Source organism: Crinia signifera, chromosome 7 (assembly GCF_055691185.1).
Source record: "Crinia signifera chromosome 7, ASM5569118v1, whole genome shotgun sequence".
Lineage (NCBI taxonomy): Eukaryota > Metazoa > Chordata > Amphibia > Anura > Myobatrachidae > Crinia > Crinia signifera.
Window position 1 is genome coordinate 148,993,576 of NC_139223.1, and position 18,197 is coordinate 149,011,772.

At 43.3% G+C, this 18,197-nt stretch overlaps 1 protein-coding gene across 5 annotated transcripts in view; it reads left to right on the forward strand.

The window, feature by feature from the left end:
• The window catches only part of KCNH7 (potassium voltage-gated channel subfamily H member 7), a 416,570-nt gene that overhangs the window by 274,271 nt on the left and 124,102 nt on the right, over positions 1-18,197 (forward strand). For all 5 annotated transcript variants that reach the window (XM_083153933.1, XM_083153934.1, XM_083153936.1 and 2 more), the window contains one exon: positions 5,041-5,240. In XM_083153933.1, the coding sequence (XP_083010059.1) occupies positions 5,041-5,240 (200 nt within the window). The remainder of the gene's footprint in view (positions 1-5,040; positions 5,241-18,197) is intronic.

Here is an 18,197-nt window from a genome sequence, read left to right on the forward strand (position 1 = left end):
CCCTTACGTGATGCATGTACACACAGATTTATCTAGTGACGGCAGTAAATTATTTATAGTAGTGCTAGTAGTGCTATCAAAACACTAGCTTATAACCAATGAATATTTCATATAACTGCTCAGCTAACAGTTTCCAGAGCAAAAAGAATCCTTTCTGACATACTAAAATTCAAACATTTCAAATCGAAGTATGTAGACATTTCCTCAGACCAAGGGGGGAATTCAATTCTCCCACAGCCATTCCCGATGGTGGAGATGGCTTCGGGGCCCTATTCAATGCTGTCTTCACAAGCAGTCGGGCTTGTTTTGCCAAGAACGGTCGAGAATTGACGAGCTTCCGACTGCAGCTCACGGCCACGCCCCCTTCTCGAACTGCGGCAGGTGGGACAGTGAATTGTGCCTGCAAATTCTCAGTCGAGCAGACCGAGAAAGGGACAGGGCCACCGCTGTCAGGCAAGCACGACAGCCGTGACCCAACATTGAATACCCTCCTAAGCCCCCTTGCCACCATTCACACTAGTAGTTCATTAAATCTCACCCAAACCTTGTGTACAGTACCTCCTCCCAGAATATAAAGCAGGGCAGATTTGCAACAAAAATCATATGACTGTACAGAGGCAAATTGGACAGTTATGGGTATGTAGAATTGTTCTCTATCTCTCTGAATTGAAGGTCGGACTTGTAATTTGTCTTATTATTGTTTATATAAGTGAAAACATTAATGAGCAAAAAGAAGCAAAAAGAAGAAACCAGTGACTGACAGTACAAGGCAAACAAGTACATGGTAAATAAAGATTGTTGCATCAGGGCACGGGAAAAAGGAAATTGAAAAGCACATGAGAGAGGGACCTACTAATGAGAGCTTACATTGTAAAGGGGAGGTTCAGGTATACAGGAGGGACACAGAAGGGGTAGAAATTAGCATAAACAGAAGGTTAGGTAAAGAGATGGCTGGGTTTAATGAAGACGTCGGTTTTGAGAGCATGTTTAAAGTGTTGTAGAGAGGTGGAGAGTCTGAATCGGAGTGGTAGGAAATTCCAGAGATAAGGAGTACAATGACCAAAATCTGGGAAGTATGGGTGGAAGGAAGTAACCAGAGGCAGCGTGCATTTGTGGAGCAAAGATTGCGGGTGGGAGTGTAAAGGGAGATAAGATCAGATATGTAGGTTGGAGAGGAATGGAGAAGAGCTTTGTTAGTGAGTGTTAGGAGCATGAATTGCATTCAGACAGGGAAGGGGAGCCAGAGTAGGGCTTGTTAGAAAGGAGAGGTGGACATACAGATGTAGCCCCTCTTGTATTTGCAGGGGCTTGCGATTCTATCCCCACAACCGCCCAATTCCCCCCCTCCCCTTATCCTGCCCATCTCCCTGAAGCAGAGATGGGCAGGGTCCCGCCGTCCAGCCGCCAAGTGACTGGGATGCACGTGCCCCATGAGATGCACGTACGTCCCAGTCTGATGGAGCCCCTCTCTGCCAGCGCTCGCCAGCAGGGAGGTTCCAGCGAACGGAAAGTGTGGTTTAAAAGGAGAGGGGGGGGGTCAAGAATAACACTAAGGAAGCATACTCAGTGCCTGAAGGAGATAGATGTTCCATCAATTGAGAGCGTAACTGTGGAACTTGCGGTTTATGCAGGAGGGTGAGAAATAATCAACTCAGTCTTAGACAGGTTATGCTTAAGAAAGAGCTGGGACTTTCAAGAAGAGAAAACTGAGAGATATTCTTAGAAATTAAAGCACTCTAGCAAGTGCTATATATAAAACAGATTACTAATAAGCCATTATAAATAGTTCATACTGACCGCCCGTGATACTCAAAGTTTTATCTATTTATAAATAGGGCACTTACACTTACTATGTTTCTCGCATCTTCCCCCCCTCAGCCACCCCTGTTTCCTCCACCCAACAGCACACGCCCCCTAAATAGAAATAATTAATCAATATAAATGTATGTATTTAATAGGTGCTATGGTAGGCAAGTCCAGCCGCCTCTGAGGAGGGGATATTCAACAATTTAGGGGTGCCAAAATTAAATTATATATTGCCACCACCTAAAAATGGCGTGGCACCCCTGAGGATACATGAGAATAAAATCAGGGAAGACAGTGAAAATAAAACACAGACAAAACATTACGACGAGGCACACTTGTGTTTTTCAAGGGAGATTTTCTGGCTGGTCTGAGGCAGATGTGATATATTTATGTGATAGAGGGATAGGGAAACACAGGGAGAATGCACAAAGGCAGTAAAGCAGAAATATGTCTTGTTAAATATATGCTTTGTCTGTATAAACACGCAGTAAATGCATTCAAGAGTACACCTGAAATACACAATGTGATAAATAAATAATCTTGAAGGGTTCCCAAGTAAAGTATTATTTCCTAGACATCTGGCAGGTTTATTAAAGCCTGGTCAAAGGGCCTAATTCTGATCGGTGCGGCCCGATCAGAAATATGCGGCCATGTCCGTGCAGGCGAATCCCCGCCTTCCATACGGATCGCCACCTCCGTCCGTACGCGGATATGTGGCGATCCGCATGAAATTGGACGGGGATACGCCTCCTCCGTCTTGGGAGCTGCCCCTGCATTCGATGGTTGCCGAACATCGAATGCAGGGCCGCACGCTCCACCAGGTCCCGCCACACAAGACCACACGGACACTTGTCCGTGTGAAATCATGTATGGGGGCGGGCAGCTGACATCCGGCGATGTCAGATGCCCGCCCCCTACACACGCGTCACGGCCTCATTACCATGCATACGCCCCGCGTTTGCATGGGAACGCCCATGAAACGCGGGGCGTATGCATAGGGTAATGAGGCTAAGTAGCCCCTCACGCCCCTCTACGCCCCCTGTGCGGCGTATAAAGAATACGTGCGGCGAATTCGCCTGCACATGCGCAGACTGACCTCTGCACATGCGCAGACGATCAACATCGGCGGGACGTCCGCATGCGGTAAAATCCGCACCGATCAGAATAAGGGCCAAAGATACAGTAAAGTGGCATAGTGTGCTTTAAAAATTACAGTTTGGAGGTGATTGGGTGCTACTGTGGGGTCCTTTTTAATGTCAACCTAATGCTTGTGTCAACCTAGTGACCATGTCAACCTAATGGATGCAGCTGCCCACCCACTTCCCTCAGAGCTCACACGCTCATCTAAGGTTGCTTTGAGTGCGTGTGCCTTCCACATCATTTGATAGTGTTCCCCTGCAGGCTGCGAATGGATGTTTATGAAAAACATCCATTCGCATTATGTGCGAACGTACACGCAGTGCAAATGGTGGGCCTGCATACCACCATTCGCAAGGCGGGATCTGGTTGACTCGCAAGGATGCAAATTTGCATCCCTTCTAATCAACCAGAATAACCCCCAGTGACACTAGACCAGGTTGCAAAGCAAGGTAATTGTTTCCTAGCACGGCGCCCACGATTTTCATCTTATGCCATCGTTTTGATCGCATCGCATGCGACCCGATGCAATGCGATCAAAAGATTTTTTAAATGTACAGGCACCCTGATGGGTGATTACTATGTGAAATGCACCCCCATTGTTAACGCCACACCCACTATGAACACCAACCCGAAGCGTGGAGAGCACAGTGAGCCCGTGAGGGGGGAGGTACGCGTCTTCCGACCTTTTCATACCCCCACTATCCACGTCGGCGTGGAGTTGATCTTATACAGGGTGGCAAGCACAGCGAGCCCGTGAGGGGGGAGGGACGCGTCTTCCGACCTTTTCATACCCCCACTATCCACGTCGGCGTGGAGTTGATCTTATATAGGGTGGCGAGCGCAGCGAGCCACCCAGCACAAAGCGCGGCAAGCGCAGCGAGCCCCGCGAGGGGACGTGGATTACTTCACATGTATTCCGCGTCCGCTCGCCACGCTTCGTTCTCGCCACACTATCTAAAGTCAACTCCACGCCGACGTGGATAGTGGGGGTATGAAAAGGTCGGAAGACGCTTAACACCGCCCCTCACGGGCTCACTGCGGTCGCCACGCTTCGGGTTGACGTTGATAGTGGGGGTGGCGTTAACAATGGGGGTGCATTTAACATAGTAATCACCCATCAGGGTGCCTGTACAATTACAAAATCGCATCGTTTCGCATGCCGTTGTAATGGCATGCGATGCGACGAGATATTAATATTGTACAGTGCGGCTCTTAGGCCCAGTAAATCGGGTCCCATCGCATACCTTAATTAGTGGTATGCGATGGCATACGATGGGTGCCGTGATAGGAAACAAGTACCCAAAGCAATTTCTAACTTCTCCTTCAAGACTGCTATACTGCTTACCTGCCTTAAAATCAAATGAAAACTAAAAATTGCACAGGTGAATTGGCATTTACACAAGGCCATTGGCATAGACCAGAAGCTAAAGAAAAAAATAAAGTCAATACCTGAAAGTAATATAACATTGATTTTTTATCCATGTCATTTTGGAAAGGAAATTAATTGAAATGAAGGTTATGAAACAAGCATAGAACTCCAACATTTGTCATTAAAACAATCAATGCGAAACCAATTGTCTTCTATCCTCTTGTCACCATTGTGCACTATGGACTTGTGATGATATCCAGCCTTGATAATTGTAGCCTAAGTACAAGAGGGTGATCTATAATTCTCCCCAGTGAGACCTCTAAACCAACTGCTAATTAGCTCTGTCAGGCTTCTAAGGTCTTTGTGTCTCTGAAGGTATCTTGCAATGACTAACGATCTAGAAATAGGATTCGTTAGTATAAATATCAGGAGAATATTATATGTTATAGCACAAAAGTTGATGTGAACTGATCTGGAAACATAAAAACATGTTATGCGGTACTAAGCCGCCTGATACGTTATTCTTTAAGGTCAGTGTTTAACCCTTTATAATTTACAAACACGAAAAAACACTATGAATTGTCAAAATGTTTTTTATTGTATTGTCCGGTAAGTGTTTTTTTGTTTTTTTTACATAATTTTAAAATCAACAATGAAAAGATTAGAACTTTAATCTTACTTATATGGTCAACTAATTTGCATATTTCTGTTTCTCTCCAATCTAGCATTAATGTATGCAAGTATATTTGGGAATGTATCTGCAATAATCCAAAGATTATATTCAGGAACAGCGCGGTACCATATGCAAATGCTCCGTGTGAAAGAGTTCATAAGATTCCATCAAATTCCTAATCCTTTACGCCAGAGACTGGAGGAGTACTTTCAGCATGCTTGGACCTACACCAATGGCATTGACATGAATATGGTATGACATTAATCTTTTAAAAATTCAGATGCATTGTATAACATCAAGGAATTAAATGGCTTTCATTGCTATATTTATATATATATTCATTGATTTTTTTTTAAGGAGGCAAACAATATTTTAGCAATCATTTAAATTTAACTTAAAACATAAAACCCATTAAACTTTAGAGCAGTGGTTCCCAAACCTGGTCCTCAAGTTCCCCCAACACTGCAAGTTTTACAGGTCCAAACAGAATCACAAGTGACATAATTAGCTCCGCCTAAAGATCTTTTAAAATGTGACTATTGAGCGCACCTGTGCACCTGTCAGGTGACTTGGAAAACATGAACTGTCGGGTGTACTTGAAGACCAGGGTTGGGAATCACTGATCTAGAGTTCATGTAATCTTTACCACTTAAATACTGCAAACACGTACAGATGAATTATTTGTAATATAGGCGTTGATTTATCAAGCAGTGAAAGGAGTTGAGAAGTTACCAATAACAACCAATCAGCTTTAAGGTAGCATTGATCAAGTACATTATATAAAATGATAGAGAGAAGTTGATTGCTTGTTGTAACCAATGTCTCTACTAGTCGATTTCTCTACAAAATGTATTGCTTGGAACGTCAACGATGTCATTTTTCAGACACAACCTTTAATATGGCAGATAGGCACTGATTGGCTGTTAATTGATCTCACTGCACTCTCCAAAGCTTAGTACATCTCCCCCATTATCATATATGTTTTAGGACCCCACTTAAGGCAGTTATGGACTCTCTTAAGTCTAATGGTATTGTATTTTTAAAAATATTCCATTAAAAGTGTTTATTGAAATCATTGCAAGCAATACCAAAAGGTGCAAAACACCGACATATACATGTGAAGATGGACAAAGGTAGAACCCTGAATAACTATATGCCTACTTGAACTTATGTATTTATAAAAGACCATCACATAATCAACAACATTACCTATAGAGAAGGATGTGAAAATGAAGAGGGGAGAAAGGGGTGGGAGAGGAAAGGATAGGGAAACCACCCAGTTAGACAAATGAGATCCAAATTCAGACCTAAGTAAATAAACTCATTTAACTAGAGTGACTTAAGTAGGAAGGAGAATATTTGAAGAGGAGCCAAGATGTCCAGATAACACTAAACTCTTTATAATATAACTAGAAGATCTGGATAGTGTAAGGTTATATACAACTCTAGTCTTGCCAACCATTCCACTATGGAAGGGGGATTTGTATATCACCACTGAACTGGATTAACAGCCTTAGCTGCACTATTTAAGTGCTTCTGAAGTGATTTTTATTGGAGGATATAGAGCAGTCAATCTTATTAAAAACCAAGAACACTGGTTCTACGCTAAAGTCCTGACCCATAATTTATATGGTCAGAGAAATCACAAAGTTCCAGAAGGGAAAGACGAAGTGCATCGCATTTCCACCAGATATGAAACAGGGAGCTTCCAACATGAAGCAGGCACTCCTGGATACATTTTATCCAGTATAGGGCATCCATACCATTGAGCTTAAACTGCGCCTCCACTGCTGAATATCTAACAGAACAGGACATAGTAGCCTTGAAAAATCTTATCCCAGTCCTTAGGGCCCAGCTGAATAGCTACTGTAGGTCTCTCTCCCAATCTGATATAAAACATGGCCTTGTGAGCAATGTATCTTCTATAGTTTATAGTCTGTTCAAAGGAAATGCTGTAAAGGGTCTAATCCTAGCCTCGCGAATCGGAACTCTTGATAGAAAATTTTTAATAAGGAGATATTTCCAGATTTTGGAGGAGGTTAAGTCCCATGTCTTGCAAACTAGTGGGAAGAAAAGCACACCAGAAGATGATACCAGCTGGCCAATGCATACCACCCCAATCCGTGTCCACACCATTACATGTCAATTTATTTAAAAATGTATTCTGAATTTAAGCTGTCAGGCTTATTAACTACAGTGTCTTTTGTAGGACTATTTATGTAACTATAAAAAGCCCTAGAATAGAATATATAAGTATAAATATATAAGTATAAACTAGTCACACTTTAATATAGCTTCTTGTAGATAGATAAATACATATAACCATCAAAGACAGGACTATTTCCCTTCGTACTATTTCATAATATAGTAAAATTATTTCTGTATAACCAGAGGAAATCTCTAGTCCCTCATAGGTATTGTACAAGAAGCAGCAACTATACAATAATGAGTTATCATCAGTAAATATGCTTCTGTTGGTTGCTAAGTGCTTTGTGGTTCTGGGAAGTGGGGTCTACATCAGTACTACCATTTTTTTTTATTAACAAGTATTTTTAAAGTGCATACATGGGGCAAGATTCAGTAATGAAGCAAGTAAATTTGTATCTGGGACACACCAGGGGAAATTTACTAAGAATGTCGATTACGGCTGATCTGCGGTACAAACAGGTGTGACCGGGATCGGCCATAATCGGACTAAAAATACAACCAGAGAATACAGCTCTTTTAGCCGGTCCTGGATTCTCGAATACTGGGAAAAAATTAACTAGGGAGTCCTGGTTAGAAAAATATGGGGGACAAAAATAGGGGCTCCCCCATGTTTTTAAAACCAGCACCCGGCTCTAGCCCATGGCTGTCCCTGGTATCCCTGGGCAGTGGATGCTGGGCTGATGGTGTAAAAAAAATGTGTAAAAAATAGATAATTGCCTCCCGCTTGCTGAGACTTGGAGAAGCACAATCCCAGCATGTGGGGCATTAATGGCTTGTAGTCCTACTACAGAACCAATACCCAAAGAACGCACACACACAGAATAAAGTAAAACTTTATTACACACCACATACATACATACATACATACATACATACAGACCTGTAGGGTCCCCCCCACGGGCATAACCAGCCCTGGGTTGGTTTCTTGAATACAGGGAATCCCTAGTTCATTTATTGCCAGTGTTCGAGAGTCGAGGGCTGGTTATGCTCATGAGGGGGGACCCACGCCATTTAAAAAAATTATTTCTCTAATTTTCTATTTTTTACTTTTCACCTAGACACGCCTGCACGGATCTGACTGATCCATACAGGCTTCAGCCAAATACGCCTGGGAAATTATGAGTATTTTCCATTCATATTTTCTGCTGATTAACTGGCCGAATTCAGCAGTGTGAATGTTAGTAAATGAGCACATCACCATAGAAGTCATGGCCATATACGGCCGAGTTCTATCGATGGTGTAATCATTCGTATACCAGAATGCGGTTTCTGGGGAATGCCCAGAAAACGGTGGCAACATGCCACAAACACCGGCTGCCTTCGGACAGTGAGCATGTGCACAGCGTACCGTGCATATGCGTGGACATTCGATAATCGTTCAGGCTGCAAATTTGCATCCCATTCGAGCGGGTCTGAATCCGCTCCCAACTGCACACACGTAAACAATAGTGGATTTAATTTATTTTTAAAAAGCCAATAAACTTACCAGTGTGTTTTTGGATTGTGGAAGGAAACTGAAGCAAACCCACACAAACAAGAGAGGACCGTACACACATACATAGAACTTTGATGGGAATTGACAGTACTGCTAACCACTTTGCCAATCGTGGGGCCAACCATATCTGCTTGTGTAGAAATATACAGCTACAAAGCTCATTATAATAGTTTAATGTGCCTGAAAAAAAAAGTATTCATGTGTTATATTTATGCATTGACTTCAATAGCACAATGTATGAAAACATTTGTTTAAATGTCATAGGCAATGTACTATAACAAATGCAGTAAAATGGATGAAGCCAGATTTGTGGATAATGTTGATCTCATACCGGACAGTTTTACAGTATTTATTTCTTCTTTGCACAATGCCTGATAAATAATATGCGGAAGATGTGCCTACAGCAGGATTCATGTTAAGAGTTAAAGTTGTAATGATTTATGCACTAAGTAGTGTTTCTTTGGTTTTACCGAAACTCTAAGTCAAACACGTCTAAAGCTGGCTACAGTACATCCATGCCCATTTTGCCGATTGACCAAGAAACAGGATCATTGTCCAAATTGGCTTTACATGTGGGTGGCCAATCTGGATGAGACAGGTCGAGCGGATGGATCACTCCCGGCTTACACTTGGGCCTGTTGGTGCAGGTCAGAAGATGACCCACACATAGGGTATTTTTCGACTTGCCCGATAATGAGCCAATCAATTTTGATGAGATTATTATCGGGTATTGCATTAGATATCCCTGCATGCATGACCAGGCTAAATCAAGTCACCATCCCACAGGCCTGAACGTCTGACAACAACACACCTAAAAGACATTCAAAATATGTTTTGAACATTTAAGTGTATTGGATAATGCCAACCTATTTATAATAAGGTTGACATTTTCTTGTTAAAGTAACTTTATCCATCAATCATCTATGCAGATGAATTGAAGTTTACACTTTAAATGGTTTGTCAAAAAAAAAAAAAAACGTTGCAAACACAAATTTACCTTGCATTGCATGCATTTGGCCACCAAAATACTAGCATCTTAACATGGCAAAGGGCCTGATTCAGAGGTGGACACATATTGCGTTGCTTGCCGCTGCATCATTATATGCAGCAGATCTGAGAAGATATGTTAATGTTGCACTAGGAAGCCACTCTCTGCCTTTCGTCCTGCCCTATCCGGTTTCTGGACCAGATGCTCTAAGCTTCAAAAGTGATCAGATGGAAAGTGATAAACCACCAGCCAATCAGCTCCTACCTGCTAGGTCACAGGTTGTGTTTGAAACATGTCAGGCAGGAACTGATTGGCTGGCTATTTATCACTCTCCTCTATGAGCTGCAGGCGATGCCGTTCATAGAAGCCGATGTTCTGCTCATGTGCAGTCCTCCGGGCGCTTGTGTACATGCTCCGTCACCTGGTGCCAGGATGGTAGTTGCTAAACCCTAGTGGGCTTCACTTTCCACGCCACCACTGGTTGCCTTTAGTAACCAGGTGGCGAGCAAAGAGGAGCGGAGAGAGCCACCGTGCCCGAAGCGTTGCGAGCGACCTTTTGGGTCCCTTGTTCTGACCATGCTCCTCCTCTCTCCGCCCCCTTTCCCCCCGTCATGTGAACAGCCCACCTGAATTTAGACCTAACCGTGCCGGAACCACTGCTGCTAACACGTTCCCACCACGACCGTGCACGGTGCCGCAATGGTCTCATGCCACCTTGGCTATTTGGGAAATATTAGTATTGCGACCACCTCTGAATCATGTCCAAAGTGATCTCTCAGCATCATATCTAGAGTTAGTTATCGAAGCCTGTTGCCATTTATGTTGCTTTTTTTCTAACATACTTATAATATATTTATCTCTTTTGTGCCTGCCTCAACCCTTAATCCATGGATTAACAACACCCACGGGTAAGAACAGGAGGTATTTCATATAACTCTTTGCTCTGTTTTATTTGTGTGATATATATTTGTGGATTTCCTGTGGGGATGAATTTCATACATTATCAGATATTTTACTTCATTCCTCTGCATGACTTGGATTGACATAAAACGGAAGTAAAATATGTTGGGACTGAATGCAGAAAGGAAGGAGGCTTTCCAGTTGTGGTCAGTACTTTAGTTCTCTGAGCATGATGGGTGTTGTAGTTCTGAAACAACTGGAAAGCTGTGTCTTGCATACAGATGATAATGTCCTGTTTATATATGTGGCTGCTGACAACGCATGTACAAAGTGTATACCAATTTCCAGCTGTGATTTATGTCCTCAATTATTGCTTGAGCCTAATATATTCTGGCATTCAATAAAATGAAAACTGCTTATACTCTGCCTATGAGGACTGCTGTTGTCGTCATGTGTGAGCTGGAATTTATCTTATACGCTGAATATACATTTATTCAATTTGACACAAATGCCAGAGGCCCAGTTAATAATTAATTGGCAGGCTTGGGGCTATGTTGCTAGTAATGGTTGATTGCACATGCTTTGTTGTGTACCCCGAAAATATCAATGATTAAGGCTCAAAATGTATTTTATATATTCTAAATGATAGCTGAGTTCTAATTGTTTTAAGGACAAGCAAACATAAAATACAAGCTGTCTTATATATATAAAAAAAACTATTTTATAATAATATTAACATTTAATTAAAGTGTGCACCCAATATTTTTAAAGAAAAACATAAGGTCAATTATACTTATCTTCTATGATTAAACCTCCGTTATTTATAGTTAACCATCAGTCATTAACTTCTAAACCTTATTCATTAACGCAATGGGCCAGATGTAGTAATGGGCCCCATACATCAGCAATCACAATTTATGGATTTTCAGATATAGGGATATTTTGGCCAGATAAATGGATTTTACAATCTATCTGACTTTGCCCACACATTACAGATTTATTTCAGTGATCGGCAGATTTTTCCATCTAAAGATTGCATCTTCATATCTGGAAATTGCCCAATCGATTGCTGTTCATAATGTAAATAGATGAAGAAGACGAATTGGGAATGCCCACACATATAAAAAAGATCCGCAGATAATACCAGATTATTAAACATGTTTAAAAACCTGATTAAGCAATCGATTGGAGATTTTGATTGGGATTGCCAAAAGGGGGAGCCCACACATCTAAAATTAATTGTGGCAATCATCTCCATATCTGAAAATTGTCACAATTAATTGCTGATGTATGGGGCCCTTAAGCTTGAAAAGTGATCAAGTGGAGAGTGATAAGCAAATCAGCTCCTAACTGCCATGTCACAGGCTGTGTCTGAAAAATGACAGGTAGGAGCTGATTTGTTGGTGGTTTGTCTCTCTCCATTTTATCACTTTTCATGGCTTAGTACATTTCACCTAATATCTTTGACACTCATAATGAACTCTTTGATTACCATTAGCATTTTCCATGGATCCTTTCATCCTCATAATATCATGCAGTAGCTTGGGGGCTGATTCAGATGTTGGCGCAATGTTGATGTTTGTGTAGTTGAGCGATGCTGCGCTACTGTGCATGAGCAAACAGCCCACAGAACCCCTGCCATGCGTGTGTGCCACTAAGTGTATGCAGAGATCACTGTTGCAAACGGAGCCACTTGCAGTAGTCAGCAGCACTGAACCTTGCCCGCTCCTGGTTGGTAAACTGGAAAGTGGTCTGAAGTGTTTGCAAGGAAAGACTTTCTCATAGGCGTGTTCTAGGGGTGTCATGGACATGTCAATGAATGTGGCTGCGTTCCCAAATGCAGATCCATAACCTGAGCTGTTCCAAGTATCAAAGGTGCGAGCAATAGAATGCTGATGGTGGAATATTTAGAGCTACGAACACAGATTCACTCCCACGGACACTAAAAATGGGTGATTAACAGTGGCGGCTCTTACCCTTGTGGAGGAGGGGGCCTGCCACGATGCGGGCACTCTGAAGGTGACTGCCAGATGTCTGTGCCAATGTAACTTACTGATGGAACCATTACTTTATGTAAATTGTGCTACATTTCCAGCTGGGCAGCCTAACGCACAAGCATTAGATCCTACATGCCAGTAGTATAATCGTCATTACATGCACATGGGCAGTAAGACTGGTGAATCACTGAGCGCCCATACATGTGTGTTTAGCAGCATTAAGAGAGGAGCTACTAGTGTATTACCCTAGGGCACCTGGAACCTTTAATCAGACCCTGATAGCATCGCTCCTGCTGTACTGACGGCAGCGTTATTGCACACACAGCAGCTTCCACCTCTGAATCAGACCCTTGGTGAGCATAGGATGTTTGAGGTACCGTTGTGTGGGAAAATATCCCATACAGAACACAATAACTGTTAATAATCCCATTTAAGGTCCCTGCAGCCAGTCTGTTATAGGCCTCATACTCACTGGTGTTTGCTTTGGTGATAAACAACACAAATACAAGTGGTATATAATGTTGTGTTTGACTATTGGTAGTTCTACTTGCGTTTCATAGTCCTTTGGAGGAGACCTTGGCTTTCTCAATATGCATTGGCATGGTAGAAGTAAGATAAAAATACAATGCACAATATTGCTGCAATTCTCCTGAATGCAAATACAATGCACAAAATGATCACATCACTGCAGAAAAAGGCTGATAACTGAGAACAGTAGCTTATAATCAACACCAAAACTGTAAATATTAATATAATTTTCTCACATTCAGTGAAGGGTTGGGGCTCAATATCTATTTACATGTATTGTGAATAGCATTGGGAACACTTACAGTAAATAAGGCAACTTGTATTTTAGGTTTATAGGAAAATGCTTTTGATAGTTATCCATTTTATGATTTTTTTTTTTGTATCTGAATGTTTTTTGGTGTAACTGACCGCATGCCTTTGTGACAAATTCCCAGTTCTCGCTTAAGAATAACTTGCATGCGACTAATCAAAGATTCAACCTACATGAATGTATTATGCAGTACTGCTGTAGCAAAAACTAATTTATCATACAGTATCAGAGCCAGGGGTGTACAATACAAGAGACAATGGAAGGTGGTCGCTTTCGGGTACCATCCCTGAAGTGGGCACCCTGACTTCCTCCATTGTTCTAGGTTCTGCTTTACAGTAGGTCTCCCAGAGCACAAATAAGCATGTGCCACGTCCTGCCTCTCGCAGGGCTTCCATCCCAGAGTCCGGCCCCAGGACAGGGATGTACTGTATATTCAGCAAGCAGACCATACCAATGTACTGTACATCAAAGGGGTGGGACACAGGCTGGAGTATATGAAAACTCCCACTTTTGTTGGTTCTTTCCCCTCACACATGTGGGAGCAGCTGCCCTTGCTGTTGCCGTGGTATTAGTAAGTTTGGAAGACCCTGATCAGTAATACTGTATGTAGAGATGTGCGGCGGCCACTTTTTCGGGTTTTGGTTTTGGATCTGGATCTCCCTTCGTGTTTTGGATCTGGATTGGTTTTGGCAAAACCACCCTTGTGGGTTTTGGTTTTGGTTTTGGATCTGGATTTTTATGAAAAAATGCTAAAAATGGCTAAAATAACAGAATTTGGGCCTGTTTTTGCCCCTAAAGTATTATTAACCTCAATAACATTAGTTTCCACTCATTTCTAGTGAATTTTGATCACTTCACAGCTTACAAAATTGTTTTCATTTACTGTAGTTGGGCCAAAAGGGTATACCGAGGTAGCTGGATGACTAAGCTAAGCGACAGCAGTGGTCATCACATACATGTGGACCTTACACTTCCAACCTGGCACATCTTGGAAGCAGAGTGGCACTGCAGGGGCAGACAGGGTGGCAGTTTAATAAACTATCCCAAAAAAAGAGAAATGCTCCAAAGAGCAAAAAATACAAAGAGGTATCGGCCTTGTCATGACTGGTGGTAGCAGCTTCAGCACTTCTATCAGGTTGCTGATCTCCCACTATTTCCTCCTCCATCATCCTCCAAAACTGTGTTTTTATTTTATTTATTACTTTTATTTATTTTTCTTACGTTACACTGGACACAGCCTGTCACACTGGACACAGCCCCTTGGACACTGATCACTGCCCCTGGACACAGCCCCTGGACACTGGACACTGCCCCTGGACACTGAACACAGCTCCTGTACACAGCTCTTGTACACTGGACACAACCCCTGTACACTGGACACAACCCCTGTACACAGCCCCTGTACACTGGACACAGCCCTTGTACACTGGACACAACCCCTGTACACAGCCCCTGTACACTGGACACAACCCCTGTACACAGCCCCTGTACACTGGACACAGCCCCTGTACACTGGACACTGCCCCTGGACACAGCCCCTGGACACTGGACACAGCTCCTGTACACTGGACACAACCCCTGTACACTGGACACAGCCCCTGTACACTGGACACAACCCCTGTACACTGGACACAAACCCTGTACACTGGACACAGACCCTGTCACACTGTACACAGGCCCTGTCACACTGTACACAAGCCCTGTCACATTGAACACAGCCCCTTTACAGCCCCTTGTACACTGGCCACTGCAGCCCCTGTACACTGGACTTGTGTACAGCAGCCCCTGCAGACCCTTATCGAGTGAGCAGCAGCAAAATGATATATTATTATTATAGCACAGCACAGAGCACAACCACCCTCTTCCCTCTCCTATGCTGGAGTAAAGATGGTGGGGCGCGCGTGCGTCTTATATAGAATACAGATCCCACGAGAATCAGACAGCGCGATGATGACGTTTTGCCTCGTTTTCGGTCCGGAATTTAGGCGGGAACTCCCAATCCGCATCTGGTGCCTGGGAGTGTTGGAAGTAAAAGCAGGGAGCAATGGTAGAACAGTGTTTGTTTGTGTGCTCTCCTTCCTGGAATGTCCATTGGGGGTTTAGTTTTTGCCTAGGAGTGGTAGAAGTGTAAGCAGGGAGCATGGGAAAGAGAGTGTGTGTCTGGGTGCTGCTGGGAATTGGCAGTGAAGGTGGGGTGCAAAGGATGTATGTGTGGATGCTGCTGAGGTGTTAGTAGTGAATGTGGGTATGGGTGTGTATGGGTGCTGCTGGGGTGTTAGTAGTGAATGTGGGTTGGATGTGTCTGGGTGCTGCTGGGATGTTAGTAGTGAATGTGGGTATGGATGTGTCTGGGTGCTACTGGGGTGTTAGTAGTGAATGTGGGTATGAGTATGTCTGGGTGCTGTTGGGGTGTTAGTAGTGAATGTGGGTATGGATGTGTCTGGATGCTGCTTGGGATGTTAGTAGTGAATGTGGGTATGGATGTGTCAGGGTGCTACTGGGGTGTTAGCAGTGAATGTGGGTATGGATGTGTCTTGGTGCTGCTGGGGTATTAGTAGTAAATGTGAGTATGAGTATGTCTGCGTGCTGCTGGGTTGTTAGTAGTAAATGTGGGTATGGATGTGTCATGGTGCTATTGGGGTGTTAGTAGTGAATGTGGGTATGAGTATGTCTGGGTGCTGCTGGGGTGTTAGTAGTGAATGTGGGTATGGATGTGTCATGGTGCTATTGGGGTGTTAGTAGTGAATGTGGGTATGTGTATGTCTGGGTGCTGCTGGGGTGTTAGTAGTGAATGTCGGTATGAGTATGTCTGGGTACTACTGGGGTGTTAGTAGTGAATTTGGGTATGGATGTGTCTGGGTGCTGCTGGGGTGTTACTATTGAATTTGGGTATGGATGTGTCTGGGTGCTGCTGGGCTGTTAGTAGTGAATGTGTGTATGGATGTGTTTGGGTGCTGCTGGGGTGTTAGTAGTGAATTTGGGTATGGATGTGTCTGAGTGCTGCTGGGGTGTTAGTAGTAAATTTGGGTATAGATTTGTCTGGGTGCTGCTGCGGTGTTAGTAGTGAATGGGGGTAAGGGGTGTGTCTGGGTGATGCTGGGCTGTTAATAGTGAATGTGGGTATGGATGTGTTTGGCTGCTGCTGGGGTGTTGGTAGTGAATGTGGGTATGTGTACAGTATGTCTGGGTGCTGCTGGGGCGTTAGTGAATGTGGGTATGGTTGTGTCTGGGTGCTACTGGGGTATTAGTAGTGAATGTGGGTATGAGTATGTATGGGTGCCGCTTGGGTGTTGGTAGTGAGAGGTGAGTATGGATGTGTCTGTGTGCTGCTGGGGTGTTAGTAGTGAATTTGGGTATGGATGTGTCTGAGTGCTGCTGGGGTGTTAGTAGTAAATTTGGGTATAGATTTGTCTGGGTGCTGCTGCGGTGTTAGTAGTGAATGGGGGTAAGGGGTGTGTCTGGGTGATGCTGGGCTGTTAATAGTGAATGTGGGTATGGATGTGTTTGGCTGCTGCTGGGGTGTTGGTAGTGAATGTGGGTATGTGTACAGTATGTCTGGGTGCTGCTGGGGCGTTAGTGAATGTGGGTATGGTTGTGTCTGGGTGCTACTGGGGTATTAGTAGTGAATGTGGGTATGAGTATGTATGGGTGCCGCTTGGGTGTTGGTAGTGAGAGGTGAGTATGGATGTGTCTGTGTGCTGCTGGGGTGTTAGTAGTGAATTTGGGTATGGATGTGTCTGAGTGCTGCTGGGGTGTTAGTAGTAAATTTGGGTATAGATTTGTCTGGGTGCTGCTGCGGTGTTAGTAGTGAATGGGGGTAAGGGGTGTGTCTGGGTGATGCTGGGCTGTTAATAGTGAATGTGGGTATGGATGTGTTTGGCTGCTGCTGGGGTGTTGGTAGTGAATGTGGGTATGTGTACAGTATCAGTATGGGGAAAGGGTATTGGGGTTGTTAACCTGTGCACCAGTACCACATAATTTGAGGTATAGTATATATGATGTATGTAATAGTCCACTATTTTTATGTATCAAGTGCCTGTGCACTAATAGACGCTGTGGAGGTGCTCCCCTGAGAGTAATATATGATGCAAGCAAAAGAGAAGAAAAGTACTCTCTTTTTTTGGGGGCACGCTTAGATTTTAAAACTTAACGTTTAATTATCAATTCATTAAAAAGGTTTATTTGGTGACATGACAGGACGAACACACATTAAACATATAACATTGCTGAGAACTCTATTTTGTAGGAGTTCTGTAATTATTGTGAGTTGGTCTTGGTCAGAAAATTTATTTACCAATCTAGAGAAGAATTCTGATTGGAAATTGCCAATCACACAAATAAGGAGGTACCACAGTATATGAAGTGGACCGCGAATATTTTTACTAAAAATACACCTCAAATCGTTAGTTTGTGATTATTTAGCCAGGCCTTTTCTCTTGCTAATATTTAGAAAGGATAAGGGCGAGAGTCCCTTCTGCTACCATAGAATTCAGAAATCAGACAGTTTTGCTTGAGAGAGTTTTTATCATATAGCCCATAGTGAATATATACATTTTTTGTGAGCAAAAAAGGAGGGGAAAAGAGGTAGACAAACTGGTGTCAGTACACCCCTGCAGTTTGTTTGTTACCACGGTGACTGCTGCTGATTGCTCTCACCGGGCTGGCTCAACCAGTCCTTACAATTGAGCGAGTCTGTCCGTGTGACAGTTGCAGATTTGGGTGTGAAGAAGTAAGGGTATGAAATATCTCAATGTTAGAGTGGGTGACTCTCTGGTTGGCAATG